Source organism: Urocampus carinirostris, chromosome 1 (assembly GCF_059441175.1).
Source record: "Urocampus carinirostris isolate Australia breed hairy pipefish chromosome 1, RoL_Ucar_1.0, whole genome shotgun sequence".
Lineage (NCBI taxonomy): Eukaryota > Metazoa > Chordata > Actinopteri > Syngnathiformes > Syngnathidae > Urocampus > Urocampus carinirostris.
Window position 1 is genome coordinate 17,731,821 of NC_142349.1, and position 27,567 is coordinate 17,759,387.

Sequence of the window (27,567 nt, forward strand, 5' to 3'; positions counted from 1 at the left end):
ACACAGGATTTGGCATTACCCCGTGACCCTAATGAGGATAAGCGGTACGGCTAATGAGATGAGATGAGATGAGATTTGGCATTATTATCATTTCATACATTTGATTAAATCATCAAATGACACACAGTGAAATCAAATGTGCTGAAGAATTAGCTTTTGTCTAGAAAGCGTGTTTGGCAGTTTTTTCAATTTTGTCTGAAAATATATGATGTGGCTTTCTCAATGTCTTTTTAAAATATTTTTTTTGCTTTTATGGCTCTTTGGATCAAAAAGGTTCCTGACCCCCTGCTATAGAGTAAGAAAAAAAAACTTCAGAGTAGAAAAGTGACAACGTCTCTCTCTATTTTCTCAATAATGAAAAGATGTGCTTCAAAATTTCTGATGGATGAGTTTGAAAAAGAATGTTTTCCATCTCGGTTGGTGAGACGGTAAATCAGACTATTTCCGGGATGATCAGCTTGATAAATCACGTAATGCTGATTACTGTATTCTAAACTCGATATGATTCGACCAAACATGGGAAACCCACGTGTTTTGTCTCTTAGACTGTTACTGCAATTCAAAAATGTTCATAACTGTTGTAAACTTGAAGGTGCTGTCCGGAATTTGAAAAATATCTACTCGCTGAGGCCATCTTCTGGCTTAAGTATTCTTTGCAACCACTATCAAGATCCCTGTGTGGCGTGTGCAAATACCTACATTTTTTTAGACGAATAATCTCTTCTTTTTTCATCGTTTTTAGGGTTTGGTTAGGCATTTGGACCGTATTTGAAACAGGCCTTTGTTTAGTTTCGCCATTTTTATGTCATACTAATCACGAGCATAAAATCACTCTCCAACGCCCCTCCCTGCTTTCCTGATTCCTAATGGGTTGCTCATCCCGAACCACTTTGATAAAAGTAAAATAAAAGCAGGTAAGGTGTTGTGGAATAAAACCATAAAGGCTCTTTAAACTCAGGTGGACATTGTTAGCACATATATAATAGAGAAAATATTCAACTTTTTTTTATGGGCACCTCAAATGACGCACCCCAACTTTAATGCGGAAAAATGTTTTATAGATAAAAGTCAGATTGCAGTCGTTGAAGGCTGGTAATTTGCTCATGTCCTGTTACGCGTTCTTCCTGCCGAATTCCCACGCCACAGGTCTCCTAAGGTACAGACCGAAGCTCAACCCGTCGCTACTTGTGCTTCCCTCAACATTTTCTCACTCACGGGCCGGATCAAATTTCCTGGTCTAGATATTACGTTTAAATCTTGACTTAAACAAGACTAATCAATACAGCCCAGAAGATCATTGGCCGCCCCCTGCCCTGTCTGGAGGGCATTGCTGGCTTGTGATACCACAGAGCCATCAACATTATGAGGGACTCTTCTCACCCAGCCAGCACCTCTTTGACCTGTTGCCCTTTGGTATGTACTAAAGGTCCCTTAAAAATAGCAGTCTGATATACAGTTTCTTCCCCAGGACTATCACCACCCTAAACAAGGACAGAAAACTATGAAAAATATTGCGACTATTTTTGTTGCTGTTGTTGCTGCTAATGTTATTGCACGACCTTTTATTGCATCATTGTTACGATGCCCTATTATTATTACTTGGGCCATTCTCTAAGCACGACGTTGTAAATATTTTTTTTGCCTATTTATTCTGACAGTCTTTTATTTTTGTCTTTAAAGTCTTTATTACGTGTATACTCTGGTGTTCCATGTCTAATCTTATTTTATACAATGCATGGTTGGCTCATTTTGACAGTCCACTACAGTTGCTGAACTACAGTGCCGAGATTAACCCAAATAAAAGTCTTGTCATGACACTTTTGTTTTTTCCTTTGAATGTTTCTGGGCAAATGGGGGTCAAGACCAGAAAGCTCAATTAGGATGGAATGACACTACAGATTCAGGAGGGCAGAGACCCCAGTGAATAGAAATAGAGGCTTCCTTGTGTTGCTCTGAAAGCTTTGCGCGGTGCAGCTGTCCGGTGAGGCGTCACTACAAGGAGCTCTGTGCTGAAAGCAGCTGGCAGAAAACGCCAACAACCTCAGGAAGCAAGTAAGGCTGGGGTCTGCAGGATATCTCCCCTCCCCTTTAAAGCCATTCAGCTTCTCACCATGAAGCTTTTAGTGATGCATTCCTCTGGTCAGAGCAAAGTAATTCCATTTTCTTGATGCTGAGAGCGTGTGAAATTTCATTTGCATTGTCACATTCTGATAATTACCTCCCTCCTATCGTCCCACCCCCAATGCTTCTCTTCTCCTCATGCTTTGTTTGCTTACAGAAGGGGTAGGGAAACTTTTTGCGTGGAGGGATTGAAACATTTAGCCAAGGGGCTGGTACTGTGGACCGATCCAATTTTGTCATTTATGAAAAATATGCATGAAACGCATACCTGTTTACCGCCACGACTCCATGCCCTTACAAAATGTTGTATATTCCCTTACAAAATAATTTTACACCATATTTTTTTCCAAACGTGTTTATTTATGTAGTTAAACATGTTATATTGTACATGTGTTTCGTTATATCATATATAATGCTAATTAACATTTTGTTGTGAGATCCTGAGTTGCTCAACATGATTTAGGTTTATTATTAAAGAAAAGGTTAAAAAATTAAGTAGCTTGGACGTTCACTGTAAAATGAAAAAATACATGCTAATATAATTAAGTAAAATTTTCTTATTCAAATTTTTAATTCATTTTCTGCATTAAATTATTGTTGGTAATATACTGATTAAAGGGATAACCACAAACCTGTCTTTTTCATTTTCCCCTTTTATACTTTTGCTGGGCTTCCAAACGCAGATCCAAAATTTACAATAGAATGGATTTAACGTTTTGTTGAAATCCCTACTGCATAATGTGGATATGAATAAAAATGATTGATGGAGAAGAAGCCCAGAATCATAGGACATTATGCAAAAGTTCACAAGGTGACAGAAAAAAATTAGGGAATAAAAACTTCTGTTTAGCAGGAACGGCACGAAGACAAAAGACAAAAACTTCATTGAGGAAAAACCTGCTATGGAGATTGGTGAAGAAGGCCCAGGAGCGAGTCAACATCCTGAAGGTTCTCAAGAGGAACGACCAGAACAGAAGCATACCTGTGAAGCTCCAGGGCTCCATGCCCTTACAAACTGTCGTATTTTCCCTTACAAAATAATCTTACACCATTTTTTTTCCAAACATGTTTATTTATGTAGTTTAACATGATATATTGTACATGTGTTTCGTTATATCATATATATTGTTAATTAACATTTTGTTGTGAGATACTGATTTTTTCGGCATGAATGAGGTTTATTATAAAAAAGTTATAATGCAGAAGCTTCTGGTGTCCTTTTACAAATCCACAGTGGAGCACATTCTGGCTTACGACGTCACTGTTTGGTATGCTGGGAGAACAGCAGCATACAGGGAAAACAGAGTAATCTCAACAAAGCCCAAAAGATCATTAGCTGCTCTTTGCCAAGTCTAGAGGACATCGCTGATAGCAGAGCCATCAACATTACTTCCCACCAACTCTTGAACCTGACGCCCTCTGGTGGGTGCTACAGGTCCCTCAAAACAAGGATTTACGGGCTCAGAGAAAGCTTCTACCCCACGGTCATCACTACCCCAAACAAGCACACTAATCTGTGAAAACATATCTTGCAATTTATTTTGGAGATTTTATTTTTCGTAAGTGCACTACATTTTGGTAAACTATTGTTTCAATGCACGATTTTTCAATCACAAATATTGCACTATTGTCATTACTTGGGCCAGCCTCTAAGCCAGGGGTCGGGAACCTTTTTGACTCAAAGAGCCATAAAAGCAAAAAATATTATATTAAATAATATATTTTATATATATGTATGTATATATATATATATATATATATATATATATATATATATATATATATATATATATATATATATATATATATATATATATATTCTTTTTGTATGGATGTATTGTATGAACATTTATTCTTCCTTTCTATTAATAGTATTTTTTTTCTTCTTTGTTGTTTCTTCTGTTATTTATGAGTGTGTCAAGTGTATATATTTTGTGTTGATGTATGATGGAGGAATCAAACCTCTGTCAAAATTGGTGTGAGAAATAAAAAGTTAAAAAAAAAAAAAAGCAAAAAATATTAATTTTATTTTGGGAAAGAGCCACACCATATATTATGAGACAAATTTACTAAATTGCTAAACCCGCGCCCCAGACAAAAGCTTAGTCTTCAGCACATTTATTTTTGATGATTTGATAAAAATTATGAAAAGAGAATAATGCCAGAGCCCCTGTCCCAAATTCAACAAACAGACTACTTTAAACTTGTCTCTTTCTTGCAATTACTCAATATCGGTTAAACTCCTTTTGACCCTTTTTTTCATACATATTGGTTTCAAAACCAGATGCAAGCATTTATTTTGTAAAAACGTCACAACATTCTGAGAATAGGGAGCCTTATGTGCTTACTTTTGGCGAGAGATGGGAGGGAATGCTTGTTCTTTTTGCATAGCTCCACCCATCCCTCCCATTCACCCAATCAAATGACTAAGTTCTCTTCCGGTGTTTTGGCGTATTTACAGTTCTGTGGATTCATCATAAAGTATCTGAACACTGAACACAGATTATATAGTGAACTTTTAAATAAAGGATTCTTTAGCGTTGTACAGCCAAAACGAGTTTTTTTTTTTCCCCTTTTTTTTGTGTGACACCTTGACTGTAAATTGTAGTGAAAAACGTGCCCTATATATACTGCAAAGTGTTTCCGTTATATTTAGCTTTGGTTTGGCTTTACGTGTACCTGAAGAGGATAGACGATCCCGGCTTTGAACAAGATGGAGACATTTAGCATGCAATCAAATTGGTCTCTGAGCCACAGATACTCATAGAAAGAGCCATATATGGCTCGCGAGCCATTGGTTCCCGACCCCTGCTCTAAGCAGTTCGTTGTCTTTTTTTTTTTGCATGTTTACCCGGGAGTGATGTCTAATCTCGTTGCATTCACAACGTTGCTATCAATTACAATGAGGACAATCCAATAGTTAGTTTCGAAGACACTTAGTACTGCTCTCAAGTGAAATCTTTCTCTGGTTTGGGTTAAACTGCTTTGGAAAAGTAACAATTCAGAATATTCCTCATTTTAGAGTTAAAACACTCGGGGTTCTCACCAGGTTTAGAGCTTTGGGGAGGCTGAGCGCCCAGAGTGTCTGGCTGGTTAAAAACATTTTTATTTCACTTGAAGTGAATGTAAAATTCAATTATTATTACACGTTATTTTAAAGAAATACTGAAGGATTTTTATTTTAAAAGGCAGTTTTTATCAATCGAACGTTTGTGCTAAGAAGATTTTTATTAATTGAAGCATTGTTTTAAGACAATTCATATTATTTGAAATCCCATTTTAAAGCAGTGCTAGAAATCAAATGGACTAAATCATTTCAAGGCAGTGAATTATTTTTGACCCTGCGTTGTTCGCATTTTTGTTTGGTTTTACTTTTATATTTTGGTTACCGCATACCTGTCAACTTGTACGGTTTTGCCATACAAAGTACCTTTATTATGCATTTCAAGATGTGTACGACGTACGGGAAAATCTGTACGGAAAACACAAATTTGTCAATTATGGGTACCATACGGTATACACCGACTATCACGAAAGGGCAAATCAATCAAGTCAAACGAGTTCGCCGCGGAAGCCTCTATCTCGGTATTGTCTTTTCCCGCTCCAGACGAAGCGAGCGGTTTGATGTAGTGAAAGGAAATCCGTCTGTTTAGAGAACCGGCTTTTTGGGCTCAACTCATTAAAGAGAGCCGGCTCTCAAACGGCTCACTTGCTTTGATGCATTATATTACGAATTATTATGTTGTATAAAGACGTTAAGTATAAAATGACAAAATGAAAAAAGACATGTCTGTGGTTATCCCTTTAATCAGTATATTACCAACAATAATAACAATAATGCATAAAATGAATTAATAATTTGAATAAGAAAATGTATTATTCTACTTAATCTATTTTTTCCTTCTACAGCGAACGTCCAAGCTATTTAATTTTTGAACTTTTTTAAATAATAAACCTCATTCATGTCGAGCAATTCAGGATCTCACAACAAAATGTTAATTAACAATATATAAGATATAATCACAACAAAATGTTAATTAACAATATATAAGATATAACGAAACACATGTACAATGTAACATGTTTACCAGCAAAAATAAAAACGTTTGAAAAAAAATATGGTGCAAGATTATTTTGTATTTTGTGAGGGAAAATACGACAATTTGGAGGTTGACAGGTATGGTACCGTTTTCATTATATTAAAGGCTATCCTGTCCTTAATTATGAAATGGCTAGTTTTCAAAAGGCTATGATTTTGCGGAGTACTTGACTACCCCCAAATGCTCCTCACTAAACTTCGTTTGTGAAGCGGACACTTGGGAGTTTATGACGTGTTATATCTAATCCTACTCCGGAAGACTCGCGCACTTCCAACAAACAAAAACAAAAATCGGACCGAAGTCGTCTGCTGCAACCTAGCGTTCAAGAATGAAATGAGCACTAAAAATTGAAGATAGTTCAGATTTTATTTTGTTTCAAGCACACGTCAATCAAGCGCAATAACGACACTGTCTTGGACCATGTACACGTTGAAGACTTTGTATAAAACAACTCAAGAATAAACCCAATTAAAAACAAAAATAGCTACCATATTTACATGGAATCAAGCAATCAACATTGTGCTGGTTTCACTTAATCCAAAAATAAAAAGGGGAATTGGTGAGTAAAAGAATTATATTTTATATATATCATTTTTTTACCCAACGATAACGCACAGAGCAAAAGGACATGACGGGCAAACAAAGGCAGTGCAAAGAACATAAACCATGATTAAAATCAGGCTCGTTTAAGACATCTAAAAAGTCTGATTGGCACCACCTACACTTCTCTCACAATCAAAACAACGCAAGTGCGTTTCTTCTATTAGTTACATATGCTAAAACCCGTTCGAGAGATGCTGCATTGCCAATGCAAACAGATTTGAAACTAGTCCACAAAAAAACCCCAAAACATTTCACATCAACTGTTAAACATTTAAATTTTGACAGCTGCCTTTTCTATGACTGGGCAGGTTCGAAGAGGTCACAGTTGTGTTTTGTGGTGCCTAAAAAGAAAAAGCTTGGAGTGAAACACAGAAGTTTCCCAGTAGTATGTTAATGACTCAAGTATTGAATGGTTTGCTCCCTCTTTTACTGGCACCTTCTTCTTTCTTAGCCAGGTTGGGAAATTGTCCACATTCACAGCTTGGCAGCCCAAAGCACCAAAAGACAACACCAAAACGTCTGCTGGTCCCAAACACCATGGTGAATTAAGACAAAAGTAGACCATATTCCACATGATGTAGTCAATAAACTGGGGCCGTGCTGGAAAGGTCCACAGGAGGAAGAAGCACAAATCGACCTCTTGTCAGGTTTCCGTATCAATCCTGAATTGTTCACGTGTCCAGGTTTGACACAATCCAGTAAAATCAATCATTATTTGACGAAAAAAAAAATCCCGAATTAAGGGTGAGCATTCGGAGTGATTGATCCAAAGCTTTCCCAGTGAGATTGACTAAAAAAAATAAGTCAAAGTTGAGATTACATTTAAAGACAAGATAGCTTTTTGGTCTGGCCTCCGGCTAAATTGACACAGGAGTGTTGGGCTCCGGTCGACTGTTGGCTAGGTACTTTGCCCGCATGCTGGAGGTGTACTGTGGAGCACAAGCAGAAAGGAGACAGAAATGCATGACTATCGAACAGGATTGCAAAGATCACATTTTAAAAGGGTCTGATAGCTGGTCTTGAATATTGACACTCCTAAAGAGTAGAAAAGTTGTTGCTGGTGGGCTAGGGTAGGGTTTGCAAACAGCTTGCACATGCACCGCCCGCAGTGGCTTTTGTAGCTAAGCAACCAAGAAGTGCAGTAGGTCAGTGATATCCCAACCAAGGGAGTGAAAGAATTTGTGGATCTCAAAGTTATGTAGATTTGTTTTGAGGTTACATGTTAACTCTTTTCTTGGTTAAAAAAAATTCTGTCTATTTTCAATTGGCACTTTAGTTTTTGAAAACAATTTTTTTGGGGTGTACATAAAACCATGGATGGCTCAGTCATGGTTGGGAAACACTGCAGGGGACTACTAACACAAACACAAAAGCTGCAAATCCTAGAAAACGAAGTGCATACGGTAGTCGTTTTGGAGGGGTCGTATAGAGTGACCCCTGACAAAACAGGAACTTTAACAATCCAATGAAAGCAAAAAAGATGGAAGAAAAATATTGGCAATATGGTAATCGAAACCCTAAAACTTTCTCATTTTACAGGTTAACGTCATTTAAAATGATACATTTATAATATGCATGTTTATTCTTTATGGTTTTCAGCCATGGCAAATGAGGATCTCTTTATGAATGAAGTCCTTTTTTTCCTTAAAGATAAATGTATATAAGACAAAAGACCATTTCCTACTGTATTGCCACAGAATGGTTCATATGGAAAACTACATTTATTCTTCTACTTAAATATGTTTTCTCCTGTTAAAATGCTTCTATACAGTATCTAATCCAAAGCATTAGTGTGATCAACTATACATTCTAAAGGGACTCTCCTGGCAATTTGGAAGAGAAACATGCATCCTGGAGGAATCAAGGGCCAAATGAAACAAACTTCAGGGACACTGTGGGATTGGGGAGGTTTTAGGATTGGCTGGTGAGGGGTTGGGGGTCTGCGTATAGAATACCTGTTAACATAGCAGAAGAGGTTACCAAAACGATCTGGAGCTGTCTGAAGGCTTTAGCTGCCAGCTGTGGCCACTGTTAGTGTGGGCAGGAGTCAAATACAACTGGGCGGATTGGCAAGGGTGGTGGGAGAAAAGACCACAAGTGCAAAGAAGAAATGTGAAGCAGTGTCCGGGTTAGACACGGAGGCATTGAGGCCGTGGGTTTTGGTGTGCTTTCCATCGGCATTGCTTTTAGAAGAGGGACCTCATTTTACATTTTTACAGTTTACCCCATTTTGCATTAAAACATGGTGAATGTACTCAAATGTCTCTCACTTGCTCTATTTTGTACTGTTGAGGTCACAAGAGGATTTTAGTATTTAGAAGCAAACGACAATAGTATCAAAGAGGCCGTTTTTGCACTCACCGAGGGTGGAGGGGACTCACGTCCAATCAAGGGCGCATTTTCAGCACGGGAGTTAGGAAAGTTGGCGTTCTGTGCCCTGCAGGAGTAATCAAGTCAAAGTTAGAAAATATTTACTCCTGTAATATACAACGAAAAAGAACGAAAAGGAATTCCGGGAGAAGATGGTGCCCCCACGACATCACCCAGTTAAGCATCTTTGGCTTTAACCGCTAGATATGAACAGCTGGAAATGAGTGCAATGCTTCTGTTGAATACTTTCCACGACTGATAATTTGCTGATAACAATTGCAGTTCAAACCCCAACCAAAACACCAAATTGACTTTTGTATTCGGTTAAAAAATTGCATTTTTAAATGGTCAAAAGCTCCAAAATGATGAGACGGACGAATTCGTCTCCAATAAGGTTGCACTGAGCTAACAGAAAATCCTGCCCAGCTTTAGAAGACCAGTGATCTGTGATCAGTTACCCAAGACAGGGATGTCAAACTCAATTTGGCTATAGGGCAGGATCCAGACTTTCTGTTCTCAAGCAGGCCAGATCAGTGAAAGAATTTCCACTCAAATCGTTTTAAATTTGTTTTCAGTATTATGATTTATCATTCAGCTTACTTTTGTAACCTACACTGATTTTGAATGAAAAGGGATCCTTTCTAAGCATAACCGAAACAGAAACAATGGGCAAAAATGATATCATGTTTGCTACTGAATATGTTAACTGGTTTCTTTTAACAGTTGAATTAATGCAGTTTTACACTTGAACAGACTCCCCACTCGATCTTAACTCAAGCGAGAGCAATGAGAAAAAAACCACACATTTTTTTGCCTTAATTGTCATACTTGTTTAAAATAAATAAAAAGAAGTACAAAATAGAAGTTTTAGCAGTGCATGGGCAATAAGATTAGACTACATCAGATCAAAATACTAGGCTGGGACTACTAAAGGTGAGAGTATATTCCCTGCGTCCCGCTCGTCCGTCGCCCGGAGGGGATGGAGTGGGGTGCGGACACGCATGGCATGCTATCAATCATCTGGCACCGATGCCTCCGGCAGGATTTAGCGGGGGGGGGCTTTTGACGTCATGTTCCATCAAAGCGCGGCCTTTTTGACCCTGTCCCCTTGGCGGCGACTTGCTAGTTACCTTGGGTCGGCCTGTCCCTTCTCTATCGCCGATAGCAACCCTTTCCTGCCTTAGTCCTCCGTCGAGCCATTGAAATCTAAACCCAGTCACCGGGTAAACAACATATTTCTAGAGCAACGTATCATGTTGTGAAACGCGAATGCCTGTTTTCTTGCGCTACTTCATTCAGTCAGTGTGCTGGATGTCTGCCCTTATTTACATTTGCTGCCCTCTAGCGTGGCTGTGACCCGTTGTTTTTCATTTGTGTAAAAAAAAAAATCATAAATATTGATAGAATTGACTCGAAACTTTGTATTTTTTTTGATATTCCCAGAAATTTATGGCAAGCCGGATTAATTCATCCAATGGGCCAGGTGCTGTATGCTTGACATGCCTGCCCCAAGAGTTGTGCCTTTCGAACTAAAATGATTAGATGGGTATTAGCATGTGGAAATAGCCAATCATAAATGCCAGTCAGGTAGTCCCTTGCAGCATTGGAGGGAACAAAAATGGTTTTGACATCCTGCTTTGAACTACATTGCAACATACATGTATTCTGTAACAGGTGCATTGCTAACGGTGTGCGCAGCGGCAGGGATGGAGGTCTCGCTGCCGTAGCTGCTGCCACAGCTGTACAGACTTGGCATATGAACCCGGTACAGGTTGTCTTGGTTCTGCCTCCTGCCCCGGCCTAGTGAGTCGCTGTCACTGTCCTCGTATGCTCTGCAAAAACAAAGTAGAGACAATGAGTCACCGGTAGATGGAGCCACTGCTCTTTTAAAAACACAAAGGAAATAAAATAGTTAGGAGTGTTGCATTAGATAAAGATTTTTTTCTCAAGTACCTGTAGGGGCAACAGGCAAATTCTAGTTTTACACCAACAAATACTCATCACAATAATCATACAAGAAAACAAATCAACAAAGCTACCTTTGAACTACAACTCCAGTCATCTGCTGATTTAGCACTTAAAATTGTTCCCTAAAGCCGAATTTAAAACCATTACTACAAAAGAAACTTCCCACATTTAACAGGGTCGTGTGCATGTGCATTAATGGGGCCAAGCCGCTTCTGCTTTAACAGGAAACTCCAGCTGCGTTGACACAAACGCTTGAAGGGGACTGCTCATTACTTGGGGGACAGCTGGCCAAGTGTGAACACTTTCCGGTGTATCGTGTCCATGGCTGAGACGTCATTTTGGTTTCCGACTGGGAAAGAACAGCAACTCTTTGCAGTGGATAGAGCTGTTATATAGTGAACATTCAAAGGGAGCGTTTTGTGACCCATTTTGTATCCCAGAAAATCATTGGCTGCTCTCTGTCCAGTCTGGAAGACATTGCTGGCTTGCGATACTGCAGCAGTCATCAGCATTTTAAAGGACTGTTCTCACCACGCCAACCACCTCTTTGACAGGCTGCCCTCTGGTGGGCGCTTCAAGTCCCTTAAAACAAAGACCACCATGCTCGGAGACAGGGTTTTCCCCTGGGCTATCATCATCCTAAACAACCGCGCAAAACTGTGAAAAATGTATATCTTGCCGCTAAATGTTATTGCACTATTGTTACAATGCGCTATTTTTCACTGCACTACTATTATAACTTAAGCCAGTCTCTAAGATTCAGATCTACTTTATTGTCATTCTAGTACACGTGTATTTTGCCTGACAGTCTTAGCTAATTTTCTTTTTACAGTTTTTATTACGTGTTTACCCAGTAGTGCCATGTCTAATCTTGTTACATACAATGTTTCACACTGTGTTGTTATCAATGACAATAAAGACAATTCAATTCAATTTAGAACCATTTAGGATTTTCTTAGTTGAGTATATCTGAGTCAGGTCTGTGGTTATGCCAAAAACATGACTTTGAAAAAATGTTGTAAAGCGATAAATATTTAATGGTGTTGTCTGCATGAATCATTGTGTGCACAGCCATAAAACCCCCACTCAGAAGCTTTTATGACACGCGTCTTTTCAGAGGTTCTATTGGGAGGTTTACCGTGTCTTGCGCCAGGTGTGAGGCACGCTGCACAGGATGGAGCTGAACATGAGGGCCGTTACAAAGGAAAAAAGCGCCAGGTAGATGAGGCCCTCAAGTCCGTCATAGCACAATCCCGTAACGGCCTGCACGTAGTCCTGTAGAAAATGAAGGAAACTCGATTCAGCAGAGCATCATCAGGGCTGTAACATCAGCAAATGAAATGTGTGCAACTGTTGGATTCAAACTAGGTCAAGACAGTGAGCTCACAGTTGGTGCACATGGACACACAGGAAACAGCACATTTTCTCACCAGCATCCACAAAGCACCACAACACCCCCCCATAGCAATGGGTCGTCATCGTGTGCGAGTGGCTCGCAAACGCAGTAGAAGTGTGCAATGTTTGACTGTTTGTGTGGACTACTCAGCTCATCATTGAGCCACTTTCAGTTACCATGGAAATTTTAAGAGACTAATGAGTGACGACAAGTGAGGTTTATTATGAAAGCAAAAATGAAAGGTGGCTTTATATACTTAAGCGGGTCTGAACTCATGTCACTGCAAACCAGGCAACCTGCTCAGGAACGAGCACACACACGCACGCACGCACACACACACACACACACAAGTGTCTGAAAGTCTCCATAACGCTCCTCACTCACCAAGTGTATACTGCGGCAGTCCACTAAGGCAGTCAGCTTATGAAGGCTGATCTCAGCGCTGTTGAGTACCTGCTGGATCTGCTGCAAACTTTTCTGAATATGAACAAGCAGAATATTGAAAAAGAGGGGTCAGTCTTTAATACGCAGAAATAACCCTAATCAACCATAACTTACAAGATTGAACACAGCCGTAATACACATTTGCGAAGAATGATGCTTCTCTCTTTTCCATCAATATTCAGTAACTATTTAAAACAACAGCCACTTTTTGTGTAGTTACTCCTTTGCCAACATAAAGCATTCCTATCTCAAGGCACCGCCGTGCTCGCATATCATTTTCACATCTTGCTGATGTCAGCACAGTTCTAGTACAAATTATTTCTCTCTCACAAATGCTTTTACCAGGTCAGCACATTTCTTCTGAGTACAAATGCAGAATGACATTAGCTCCACGACGTGGCCATCAACACACAAAAAAGACAATAACGTGGCATTGCATTGAACAAACAGCTAATGTAGCTAAATGGAGATAATGTGAGGCCCTAGTAGGGCACTCAATGCCTGGGTTTTTAAAACAATGACCCACAACACGGCCACTCCCGGTCCCCCGGGATTCTAACAGACACCTACCCGAGTTTGCCCATCTTGCTGGGCGGCAGACTGTAAAAGCTCCAGCACGTCGTCCTGCATCTCAACAAGTGCTTTGTGGCTCACAGAAAGCTTCTGTAAGACAACATTGTATGAACCTTCTTATTTTTACTTTGAAACGTATGTGCTGCATCCATTTATAGAATGATATGAAAGCATGCTGACATTTAAAAGATGCAAGATGTACAGTGTAGGCAATAGATCTTTTTTCTTTAGTGTTGTTAACAACAGATATCTCCAAGCACTCAAAATACATTCTATTATTCATGCAGTCAAACTATGGCTTTGTTAGACGTTCCATTTTAGCTTGTTCATATACTGCTTCCAAGACTAATCCAGAGAAATAAGAAACGTAAAAAAAATACTGTTCAGTGTGATTATTGTATTGTCTGAATAATTTAATATGTATTACTGCACTAAATTCACAAATTGTGCAGAGAAATTTGTTTTTGAATAAAGGTAGATTTTAATAAAAAAAAAATCGAACCTGCTGGAACGGGTTGGTTAGCTCCAAACTGCAACTCAGGTAGTATTTGAGGATTTCTGAAGATAAAATATAATGGCATGCTTAATGGAAAACAGCCATGAGGTTGAAAAAAAGGATATAAACACAGTAATACGTCAGAAACTTTAGTCAGTTTAATATTTAAGGTCACCAAGTAGTTGCGTATGCATCTTCCTGATGGCTTATTAAATTTTCTGCTTCACCAAAACAAAATCATCAAACACACACACACACACACACGATTGGGATAAGGCCTTGTTTTACAACTACAAATGTGAAGAGGCTTAGCTATTTCTCCTAAAGATTAAGAGTTTTTTAACTAGTTGACACAATTGCACAGAGGCATGCGTATAAAAGCAGAGGTGCCAAACACTGAAAATCATATTTCAGGAAGAATACAGACTATTTTCAGATTTGGATTTTTTAGTATCATTTTAGAGTGACGTTTTTAGGTTGAAAGTGGTTCTTAGACAATGTTATCTCTTAAAAAATAACTACAAACAACAGAGTGGCCATTAACGTCTTAATTGTACAAATTTGATAGAACTATGACTGTTTAATATATAAATATCAATCGAGGCATTTGTAACAATCAACATTTTCAATACAAAAATGAAAAATGCTGAATTTATTTTCGATTTTTCTTAATTTTAAAAGAAAATGCGTATTTCATAATTTGCAGGTGTAAGTATACTATAGAAAATTATAGTATTTGGTAGCTCTGTAAAATAGATGTGAGTGGTGGTCTGCAAAAAAAAAAGTCATAACTAGTCCAATCTAATAAAGCTACTAAATTAAAATACACAAATACTGTTTGTTTGTTTTTTTAACAAAGGGAGCCTGGTAACATTTTCATTGGAATTGTTGATGTCCCTCTCCATTCGTGGGTCTTTCAAGTAAAAAGGCTTTTTAAAAATAAATATGCCTTCACTAGCAGCATGGCGGCGCAGTGGTTAGCGCGTGTGCGGCACAGTTCTAAGGTCTTGGGAACCTCCTGTGTGGGTTCAAATCCAGCTACCGGACTTCCTGTGTGTAGTTTGTATGTTCTCCCCGTGCTTGCATGGGTTTCCTTCGGGCACTCCGGTTTCCTCCCACATTCCAAAGACATGCATTTCAGGTGGATTGGCCGGTCCAAATTGTCCATAGGTGTGAATGAGCGAGTTGTCTGTCCCTGTGTGCCCTGCGATTGGCTGGCAACCAGTTCAGGGTGTCCCCTGCCCACTGCCCGATGATTGCTGGGATGGGCTCCAGCACCCCCGCGACCGTACTGAGGATAAGCGGCGCAGCTAATGAATTGAGAGATGCCTTCACTAAAAACAGTGGCGGGCGCGTTACTTTAAACAAGTGATGAGTTATAGTTAACAACAATTTCCGTTACTTTAAAAATAAGTCCTTGTATGTTAAAGAGTTCGATATTTTCTGAGCAGTATCCGAGTCAGAGAGAAACAGGTCGTTGCAATTTAGAACCTTGCAATATTTATTGCACCTCACCAACAAAAGATTAATCCCACACTTAAAGAGCAACAAATACAAACAGAAAACAAAATAGTAAAATAACAATCACCAGTAAATAATATAAAGAAAAATATATAAATTAAACAGAAAAAAGACTAAATAAACAAAAGAAAAATATATAATAAAAGGAAAAAACACATTAACGCTGAAAACACATGAAATTAAAATATGTATAAATCTACAAAAAAAATAGATAATTAAAAAAAAAAATTCAGGCCCAACAAATTTAAAGTCAACAACACAGAATCCCGAAAAAATGCATATTGACATCATAAGAGAAACAAGACGTCTCGGCGGGAACCAACTGTTGATTGGTGGGAAACTTATATAGAGGTTTTGTTCGCGAACAACACGAGTCGGTTGCGACTCAGCCCTCATTTGTCTTTTCTCTCATCGCATTAGTAAATAGTATATTTGTAATCGCTATTGAACTATAATGGTCGCTATTTCGAATAGTGACATGATTTAAAAAGACATGGCAAAAATAACTCAGGAGGGCGAAAAACTGCACCGCGAAAAACAGCGTCAGGTTTGCAGGGGGAACGCTGCCGTTGGAGTTTTGCAGCCAAAGTTACACTCCGCTTTTGACCGTCGGTTATGGCGTTGAAATGGCGGAAAAAATATAAATTTAGATTAGCCTGTGCTTGAAAAAAATAAAGCAGTTTCGTTATTTCTAACACTCCTTGAGATTTTTTAACACAAGCTGTAGGACAGAAGCATTTATTAAGTCTTAAAAGGCTAAAGGGTGTGCTATGACACTGCTGGCGGCCACTTTTAGAAGCTTTTTATGCAAGGAAGGAAAAACTTGCACTCTAGAACAATGCCCCTCACTGCTGCACAATAATCATAGTATTGAAAGAGGTATAAAAGATGCAGCTCGGATGAAGAAAGGTTTAACAGCCTGTAATAAGGAGAGCATAAATCACAAAAGTGATTTACCTTTCGAGACGCCTCCATATTTGTCAACCACTTGGATGATGAATGTGTCAGGAGCAACACAAAAGTCACTAGTGCTCTAAGAGAATGAAAGAGTGCGTGCATAGTAAATTGTGAACGGGGCTAATAATAACACAATTGCTTTGAAAAGCGGAAAAGACACTTACCACAGAAATGGCCAACTCCATCCCGAGTGAGGCCCAGCTGACCACCAGAGCCACAACAGCAAACAAGCACACCCTGAAGAGTATGAAGGGAACAAAAGAATTACTTGACAATGGTAATTATACTTGACCATTTTACCCAATGAATGAAATAAGCAAAACTCTATACAAAGATCCCTCGAAAAGTCAAAATTCGCTAAGTGGCGTAGCACCTTCAAAAAATCCTCATGGCTCAAGATGATGTCTTTAACGACTGAGAGTATACAACTTTACCAAGATAAGCACTACATATTTATAAATCAAAATAAAGAACACTTAATTGCACTTGAATTCATGCTCTTTATTGTCATTATGCAGAAGTACAACGAAATTGAAGGGCTTTGAAAGCGATTTAGAGAGAGGCTGGGTAGCTGCAAGCTAGCATCGAGCATATCCAATTCAAGCAAAGTCTCCGCAAATCTTAAAATACAATCGCTCCCAATGAAGCAGTTTCTCATGAATTATAGCTCCAGGTAATCCATCTGGTGTGGTTGGAGTAGCATGTCAGAGTTGTTAGCCGAGCCTTAGCAGAGCGCTGAATCTGCAGCCTTGCTATTAGCTTCTCTCCCGATGCTGCCACAATCGCTTCCTGAACACGATAATAATCCACAGAGCACCCGATTGGGATCACTGAATTTCTTTGGCTCTGATTTTCCACAGGGTCTCATTTGATTGATGAATGTCTTTTCAATGTAACGAACGGCTAGAATACAAGCTCAGCTGTATCTGAGCACTGCGATTTTTTTTGAGGAGCTTGCGTGTGAACAAACTTACTTGAGTGCCCACCCACTGTTTGACTGACAGTATACACCAGCTTATCACAGTCGCACACACAGTCACGCCCACCCAACGCACAAACTGCCTCATATAATTGTTTTGCAGAACACAATGCAAGATAAGTTTGTACCAATGACAAAAGGACAATTCAATTGAAAATCCGCAAAGCAGTGAATCAGCTATGACCAAAGCGTGAGGAGGCAAAGGGTCCTTGCATAAATTTTACCATTATGTTGCATGTTTCATCGAGTAAAGTGAATTAAAAAACAATTTGACGATAAAAAGTATTAATAAAAGCTGAGGCGATACGTACAAAGATTATATACCTTGGGTCTAATTTAACTAAATCAGATTGAAAGAATTACATATTGCTAAATGTTGTACCCGCAGTTAGCGGCTGATTCAATAGATTGCATTAAATAATGGAAAATAGCTTATCCTTAAATAAACATGTTTATGATTACTACCATACTTTGTGAGTGTCAATGACAATCAAGCACTGTCTTTGTTGTATAATTATACTTAATTTCATGACCAATGTGTGAAATCAAGTGAAAATAAAGGCCCATTAAGTTGAAGCTTCTGTTTAATTGAATCAGTCAGTTAATGAACAGCTGTTCAAAATATTTAAACGTCAGATGAGTATCTTTGACAAATGTAATTGGTTTAACAACACTAAGCAAGTGCCATCAAGTTTATAGGGCATGAAATAGTCTTGACTTTACTAAATTGACAAGGTGAGCAGGGGACTTTTATGTGGCGTGGTAAACGTCTTTTTGAGTCATTAGCTACAAATCTCATTGAGTAGCATCCATGGCCCATCTTGCGCACTTCTATCTGATGGCACAACTCACCCGATGAGCGTCCCTTTGGAGTTGCGGAAAAGGCCCAAGAGCACCAGCAGGCAAATGAGGGCATCAAACAGTAGAAGACAGAGATAGCCCAGCCACCTGTGAGGACAAAACAAACAACTGTACTCTAAACACAGAAAGGAACTTTTGATCTCAGTTGACAAACTTTGCTTTCAGTCTTGCAAACTGCATCACAACATTCTAACTTGACTTCATCTGCCTCCCATTGCTTTCCCTTTATGTCACCAGCTTCAAAGACAAGATAATATCAAAGCTAAGGAGGTAATAAGATTAACAGATATGAACAATAATTTGCTAAAGGAGCGTCAGGTTAAAAAGGCAACTAGATAACATCTCTGCTCATGACCTAAAACGCCAGAAATTTTTAACACCCTTATGATACACTCAAGCTTATCAGATCCAAAACACGACATGCTTTGCCAATGAAACTCCATTATGAGAGATTGGATCATGTCAAAAGTAGCAAACCTTTCATGCCTCTGAGTCACCAAGCATTTGGTTCATAAGTCGTTTCGGTGTCTTCCACAGACTCCTATTCTATATACCAAGAAGTGAGTGTGTTTACACGTATGGTTAGAAACCTAACTAACGGGAAGGCCAGTGTTTATTAAAACACATCTGTCAATTCTCAAATCAATATTGCTCTCCACACTGTCGCTAAAGGGTAACTGTTGGCAGCCATTAAAAATTGTATTTATTTTTTGAAGCAATACTACCAGCATTTTATGTGTGTGCAAATTTTGTCAAGCTTCACATATGCACTGTCGTGTTGATTTTTAAATCATTTAGAAATGTGCAATAAATAGAATTTAGTACAGTGACGAACTGAATAGACTAATTGGATATCCAACAAAAATTCATAAGACTAATACTACAAAACAGTCCACCATGTCACTGGCCATGTCACTTTATCTGAAATAGTGAAATATTCTGTTGTTTGCTACCTTTCAAATTCGAATAATTATAATTGTAACTGATAAAATGTTCTATGGAAACTCAACTTTTGGGGAGTTGAATTCTTAAGTCTTAATTATGAAACAGTTCCAATGTGATCCTATGCAAGATCTATTAAAAGTTAATGTATTTATTTAATGTTCTACTGTCTAGTGACTTAATCTGTACATGTCTGTACTAAGGCAGCAGGGCGTCTGAGGTGTTAGCGAGTCTGCGGCACTGTTCTGAGGTCATTGGATAAAATCCAGCTACCATCTTTCCTGAGTGGAGTTTGCATGTTCTCCTTGTGCTTGCGTAGGTTTCCTCTGGGCACTCCAGTTTCCTCCCACATTGCAAAAACATGCATTTCAGGTTAATTGGCTGGTCCAAATTGTCCCTAGGTGTGAATGAGCAAGTGAGTTGTCTGTCCCTGCGATTTGCCACTGCCCGAAGACAGCTGAGATGAGGTTCCAGCTACCCCGCAACCCTACTGAGGATAAGCGGTGCAGATAATGGATGAATGGAAGAAATAAAACTTTTTCTTCCATATCACGCAGTCCTGATACCAAGCGTTTAACCCCAGAGTGGGCAAACCTTTTAATTGGCAGGCAGCATTGGGTAAAAAAAAAATTGGCAGAAAGGCCAAAAGGAGAGAAAATTATTGATTTGATTTTTTTGTATCTACGAGTCTGAAGGCAGATACCTCGGCAATGCATTAGGGGGAAAAAAGATAATGAAGGTGTATCCAATTTTTCTCATATCAAAGTTGCATTTTCAAAAGGAAAAAAAAAATCAAGTTTTCGGCTTTTTATGAATACACATTTTAAAAAAAAAATCATAAAATTGAGACAAGTCTATTTAGAATAGCAGATTTGAAGAAACATGCAGACATCTACTTATTTCAAGTTTCAATCTATTAATAGACGATTTAATCAAATTGGTTTGGAAACACTGAATTAAAGAGAAGTAATAAGTGATGTCATTTTTAAGCACTTAACTCGATAAGATGCACCAAAATACTCAAAACGGGTAGCTCAGAAGTCTTTATTTTAAATTCAAATCAATAAATGTCTTAATAGATTGAATATTTACCTGCTGAAGAAAATAGAAATTAAATAAAATTATAGCCAACTATTTGAATGTTGGGGAATCTGGGGACAAACCATTTTATACATTATATTTTTAACAGTTGACAGGCCAGATTGAAATGCGTGAACAGCCTCATGTGGCCGCGGGTCGTAGTTTGACTACCCATGAACTTACCTGTACCAATCATACAGCTCAATCCTGCCAGCTGCCGCCTCCAGGTTGACTTTGCGCTTGTTCCAGAAAGGGATCGCTCGCATCTGTTTGACTAGCACATCCAACTGGCTCTTCATTTTTTGGACTATGGATAGGGAGTCTCTATGATTTGAGTAATGATTTTCAAGTTCCTTCAGCTTGTCGTTTGCCACCCCATTAAGTGAGAAAGTGCTGTTGGAAACCTGCAATCGACCAGAGGATACCCAGTTTAGAAAAGCAATAGGGGATGCCATTAATAATTTAATATTTAGTCTCACCAATTTCTGTACACCAGTGAAAGTGCGATTTGCGTGGCGCAGAGAATAAGTCAGACGATCCACTCCATCGCAGGTTTCACCGTTCCCATAGAAACCCACAGCAATTCCGGCACTGACAAAGAGAATAAGAGAGAGGGAATTGTTGTTGAGAAGAGGGTCTTAGCGTGGGGAGCTTGCATGAAAGACAAAAAAGAAGAGACGAGAGCAAGCAAGTAGGTGCCTGAGTGAGGAGATGTTTGTGAACTTCACATTAATCTAGTCAGTTCAGATACTTTTAAAATGCTAGACTGAAATATGAAACAGCATAATGGCCCGTAATGGATGTAAGCCCCGAAGGACTCGATCCTGAAAGAGTAGAATTTAACAGGTTATCAGATGATATTTGGTGAGGTAGGTGCTGAAGCATGGGTTGCTGAAAACCAACTCTGGTTGGTAGGATGGGAAGTGATTTGGGATATATTTGTTTAAGATGATGATGTGGAGCATGCAACATTTTTCAATGTATCAAAATGCACCCGTACTAAGGTTTTGTAAGCATTTCATTAAGTAACTCAATATTTTTACCATAATACAGTACATCACAAAATTAATTCACTGTCATATCAGACATTGTTCTTCTTTTTTATGACTAGTTTTTCCTTACCCTTTGGAATCAAATCCTAAAACTTGTTTTTACACTGATACAAATACCTGATTTTATTGAAGATAAAACATACTGCAGTACTTAAGATATATTAGAATTTGAGATACACAAAAGTCTACAAGAGACAACTTCTATTACAGTATCTCAGATGAAAAAATGTTTTAAATAAAATCACAGGTGGGTTAAAAATATGTCTGAAAAACAGCTTGAAAGACTGCAATTTAATCTAAATTAAACTCCTTCCTTAAATCAAGTGAGGTGAAGAGATGGAGATCTCTTCAAGCCGAAGCCAAAATAGACAAGACCTGTCCAGGCAACAGTGCATCATTTCTCTGTAGTATGAAAAGGCTGAATAAGCGACGCGTCAAAGAAAAACAAACAGAACACAGGATTGATATAAAAGAAGAAAATATGATACTGCATTTGAAAACACTCAATTTAACAAATTGTTGGTTAGGACAAGTGACACATTTTACAATCAATATTGCTTCAGTTGGGCATATATACTATTTGATCAGAAAAGAGAAAGCCTTTCATAGCAACTGGACATTGACAAAATGATTGTGATGCCATTGATGTCCTCATCAGGGCTTTGTTGTTTTCTTTTTTTAATACAATGCCAAAATAACTATTAGGGCTCTCTTGTGAGTCATTAACATATGAAGGAAAACAGGAAACAAATGTTCCGTAACAAACCCAGATGGTCAGGCTTCCACTCAAGCCAAAATGAATTGCACTAGCTAAATATTGTTATCAGTGTGCGTCAGAGCTGAGCGATATGGCCCAAAGAGAAATGTAAAATTTATCAGTCATTTCTTGACATTTAAGGTTTTTATCGCTTTCATAAAATTAAACCCACCTTTTTTTAAAAGACTTTTAATTTATACGAATATAAAAAACATCATTTTTTTCAACACCAGGACCAGCAGTGGCTCAATTTCCTGAGGATGCTCAGGAAAAAGAACCTGGGACGAAAGCTCCTGGAGTCTTTCTACAAAGCAACAGTGGAGAGCCTACTGGCATGCAACATCCTGGTGTGGTATGCTGGGTACACGACAGCACACAGGAAACTTTATAGATGGTCATCAACGAAGCCCGGAAAACCATTGGCTGCTCTCTGCCTAGTCTGGATATTTTACCAGCTTGCGCTACTACGGAAGAGACGATATTATTAAAGACTCCTCTCACCCTGGGCACACCCTCTGGCAGATGATACAGGTCTCTTAAAACAAAGACTAATAGGGCTCAGAGACTTTACCAGAGCCATCACAGCCTTAAACAAGCAGAAAATAAATTAAAAACTTTTTTTAAAGATTTTTATTTATATCTGATTCGTTATTTATCACAACGTTGCCGCTAAATGTCATTGCACTATTTTATGATGCAAATACAATTTAGGTCACCCTACAACCACTACTTTGTAAATTTAAATTACATGTTAATCCTGAATTGCCACATCGTATCTCGTTGTGTCAAACGCACACGTGTCCAACGTTGTCATCAGTGACAAGAACGACAATTCTAATTCTTATTTCATATCAGTTTTAACAGACTCAACCCTCATAGTTCGTGCAAAAAGGGATACTCCTGTGTCGGGTCGAATTTGAGGAAATGCAACCATTCACTATTTCGTAACTAATTATCAGCACTTGTGTCACGTAACCTTTTTTAATTTTCATATTGTTAATTGCACTACTTTTAAATTCTATGTTACTTCTTAAACTCAATGTTCCTTTTAAAATTCTGTCACTTTAAATTATATGTGTATACCTGCAGTATATGGGGCAGCTTAAAATGTCATTGCCACTTTGTGTAATGACATAAAGGCGTTCCATTTTACTGTATTCTAACTTAGAACAAACGCTTAAATTCCTACCCATGATTTTTCATTAGATAAGATTTTCAAATTGTCCCTTTTTACAACAAAAGTTATTTAAATGGATTAGCGTTAGTGAGTTTCTACAGAAAAACTGTGCTTTACAACTTTGTACAAGGTTGTTTTGTGCTCACCTGCACACAAGTGTTGCTATGATGACACACCAGGCGGTGCAGCAGCAGTTGGCCGAGGTTCGGTTTGGGTTTTTGTTGCGTCGGCAGCAAAGACAAATGGAGTAGAAGAGCATGAACAAAAGGTTCAGAGCCAGACAGACCAGCGCCACACTTCCCAGTAAAAAGATGGACTGTAGGGAAGAGAGTAATGGAGATATAATGGACATCGATAAATCAACAAGGTCATGATAATGGAGTTTCTAAGTGATCAGCAAACACGTATCCCAAATCCAAAATTGTTTTGCATATTATACACCATTGTGGAGTCTCTAGGTGGTTCAACTCAATTTCTGTGTTGAGTGAATGGCCCCTAACCGTGTTCCATATTCTTATGCAAATTATGTTTTTTTCCTGTTGTTTATGAATGACACATTCATATATAACTTGGCATAACTTACCAGACAAGGCCCTTGATCATGTTATGCATAAAGCATCCCGACATTCTGACAAATTTCTGACAGCATAAGACAAACATTATCACGATCACAAGTTAAGTTGACATCAGTAGCCGAGTTTTCTTAGTTTAGTTCTGGCAAAAAAGTTAGGCATTTTTATTACCAATTATCTTTCAGAGGTTCATTTCAGACCGTCAAGAAATCAGGCAGTGCTGAACAACTCCCTTGTCGTAATGATTACTACCCAAAACCACCAATATTGCAGTCTTGATGGGACATTTTGGCTTTGGCCAACCCTAAAATATAATTTGATGGTTTATTACAAAAAAAAAAAAATAATACATAGATACACACACATATATATATATATATATATATATATATATATATATATATATTGTTACTCTTTCACACATAATTTTATGGAAATATAGTGAGTTCTAAAGTTTAAAAAAAAGTTTATTTCTTCAAATTGTATCAAAATAGGTAAGGGGTAGTAAATCAGATACTATTTTTTATTTTTAAAAACATGACTCAAGCAATGTTAAATATAGTAGCCCAAATAAATACTAAAAAAAGAAAAAATATCCAGTAATGAAGAAGAAAAGCCTACTTCTGTCAAATAATAATCATCATCATTGTAGCATGGGAGTTAGAAGTACAACCATACAGAAGAGGAAATTCAGCCACAAAAACAAACGTGTCCTCAAATCCCATTTACACTTAATGATCACTGAAATTTGGTAACCAGGAAAGAATATCAAGCTGTTGGTTCCGTCCTGCTGCAGAATGAAACCCTTTAAAGTTTAAGTGAATTACTTGTGAGGTGCGAGACACATATTGTCCTGTGGTCAAATATAAGTGATAAAAATGTGTTTGTTAAATATTATTGGGTAAAATGTGTATCACGCTAATCTGAAATGTAATTAGGTAAATATTACAGAAACAGATTGAATTTAACTATTAAATACATTTTGGTGTGCAAGGAAATAAACATTTGAAGAAAAACATGTCTATTATGGGAAATCAGACTATCAACCTCTTCTCTGGTGTGAAATTCGTCCTCACAAAAGCTTGCAGGCACTGTACTTTTTAGTGAGCCTCTGAGATTATTTTGTGATGGTAAAATTACAACAAAAAGACGCATGTACAAGTAGTCTTTCCCTTTTCAAACTAAAAGGAGTTGAGGGTTGAAATGCACTTACAAAGAATATGCATAGATCATTATTCTAAATATTTTCTTTTAATACATTAATACTGTTATTCCCCAAGACATCTAAAAAGTGACAAAACTCCCCAACATGTTAAACATTGGAGTGTTGTTTTATGACACAATCAACACCGTACACAAAAGTTCATCCTTTGAGACTTCTTGCAATAAAGGGGTATACAAATAAACATGATTTGACATATAAAGAAGAGAAGCACGAGGAACATTTGGAGAAGGAAAAGTCCGTGATAACAAAGGCACATCACATGCCAGGCCGCTATGTTTTAAGACACCCAGATAACATTGGATCTTCAGAGAAATCAAATAACTTTAGGTTCAAGTCATATTATGCTTTCAGATACAATGAATAACCATTTTGGTGAGGTGTGTGTGTTTTATGAATGCCTCTCTCGGACATTTTGTTTGTTTGTAACATGAAAGCCCTCATCAGATATCAGTTGAAATTATTGAGCTTGGATTGGCTACATTTTGACACTATCACAAAGTCTCTAAAAATGATTGTTTCAAACAACACTGTTTACATAAAAAGCAGTGTGAAAACCGGAGACAAAGTTTAATAATAATAGAATAGAATATGCCTTTATTGTCATTGTTACAACAATGAGGGGGGTGAGGGACAAACGGAGTTGGTGGATACAACCGGAATGTTTGACGTTTGATCTTACATTACACATAGTCCAGTGTTTATCCCGAATTGCTCAGTCCACATATTGAATGGATTTGGGAGTACAGTCCATAAACATGCCCGATTAAAGTCGTCGTCGACAATAAAAGCTCCATTGGGGTGTGCAAGCTGCTGTTTATTAATAATAATTAATAATTGGCCGATCGGTGCATTTATAAATTACTTAAATTTTACAGCAGTTGTAATATTCACCTTTGTGCTGTAACAAGCAGTCTTTGGGCCAGTGAAAATTCAGGACTGTTTAAGTTTATACGAAAAATGCAAAGGAGGGTGGCTTTGGTCTGGATTAGACAATACCAGCTGGTCTCAAAGTGAGAATAGGCCAAGCTCCAGATATAGTAGGACAACAGATGGCAACCACAAATACATAGGTGAAGTGGAAAAGCAGGTGCCTACATGCCATTGGTTGCTGAGGAATCCCTTTAATCCCCATAATTACTAATAAAAGTCCTTCCATGGATTACTAAACCATACTAAGTGGGTTATGTGTGTGTACCTGTATATAAATCCACTCCTCAGGCTGGAAGTCGCTGCTTGTTTGCTCAAACCTTAAATTAAAACGTGGAAGTCGGTGCAGCAGGTTGGCCCACCACGGGGGCGTGTAACCAAACACAGTAGCCATGGCCAAACGACTGTTTTCTTTTGATAGATGAGGAAGCAGTGGGGTTCTTCCGGGAAAGTCTGCCAGAGAAAATGAGAAGTCAAGTCAAATTTATTTGTATAGCCCTTAATCACAAAGAGTCTCAAAGGACTGCACAGACCACAGATTATTGCAAACTACAGACTATTATTACACCATCCCTTGATCTAAAACCTACATGAGGGCAACAATAATTAAACAAGTCAGGGCGTGTACAGAATTGTCATGCATAAAGAAACAACTTATGTTCTCAGCGTCCTCTCATGCCCCCACGACATTGAATATCAACACCTTTTGCAGAAAGACGGGTTACCTCAAATGTGAAAATTGCCAAAAAAAAGCTTACTTGGTATGCAGCTTTCTTAGAAAGACATTCTACTGTATCAGTCCACAAGTTTGTCAAGATTACAGTATTTTACCAGCAATCAGGTCGGTTAGATTTGACATCTTCATCACCAATTACATGCGATATATTGTCCACTCAAAATGGCATCACCCAACACCAATATTACAGTACAGTAGTTCCATCGTTACTGTGAGTCCTTGAAGTCTAGCATCTCCAAGTTCGCCCCTCGTTCCTAGACAGTGGTTAACTATTGTAGTTCGCTTGGATTTAGGTTTTACACCCAGGTGGCAACAACTACAACGGGGTTTGCTCGTTTTCACAAATTAACTAATCGCGTGTTGAAACTGTTCGTACCCGTCTCAATGGAGTCGGCTAATGTTAGCCGCTTTAGCTGCTCGCGAGTTGAAGACAACTCTCTTTTGTTCCTCTTGTCATTGTGCGGGTTGTTTGTTTACATCCTGCTTCGTGAAGACGAAAAGGAACCTCCGCAGTTTTTCGCCTTCGCTTTAACGTCCAGCACGACGCTTTCGCCACGACAAGCGAGCGAGGATGTCCTCCATACAGTGCCGGAAAGGACTTGAACCGCAGACAAACGGCGTGTTGACGATAGTCGGCCAGCTGACAAATCCTCACGAGCTCCGCTGGCTCACATCCGCCCTCTTTCCCCCTCCCCCTTTCCCTCGTCAGT

The 27,567-nt window shown here is 38.4% G+C and overlaps 1 protein-coding gene across 2 annotated transcripts; it reads right to left on the minus strand.

The window, feature by feature from the left end:
• Nucleotides 1-6,568: 6,568 nt before the first annotated feature.
• Nucleotides 6,569-27,539, minus strand: ttyh3a (tweety family member 3a). 2 transcript variants are annotated; one of them, XM_088329370.1, is made up of 16 exons: nt 27,234-27,539; nt 26,390-26,574; nt 23,544-23,713; nt 20,891-21,002; nt 20,595-20,815; nt 18,381-18,476; nt 16,714-16,786; nt 16,550-16,625; nt 14,078-14,133; nt 13,573-13,665; nt 12,943-13,035; nt 12,301-12,437; nt 10,853-11,026; nt 9,186-9,261; nt 8,780-8,881; nt 6,569-7,753 (listed from the first exon to the last, which is right to left on the minus strand). In XM_088329370.1, exons 2-15 carry the CDS (start codon nt 26,513-26,515, stop codon nt 8,801-8,803), a joined length of 1,584 nt encoding a protein of 527 aa, XP_088185496.1. In that variant the 5' UTR covers nt 26,516-26,574; nt 27,234-27,539; the 3' UTR covers nt 6,569-7,753; nt 8,780-8,800. The 2 variants fall into 2 exon arrangements, with proteins under 2 accessions (XP_088185496.1, XP_088185503.1); XM_088329377.1 differs by lacking the exon at nt 8,780-8,881.
• Between the last annotated feature and the right edge of the window lie 28 nt (nt 27,540-27,567).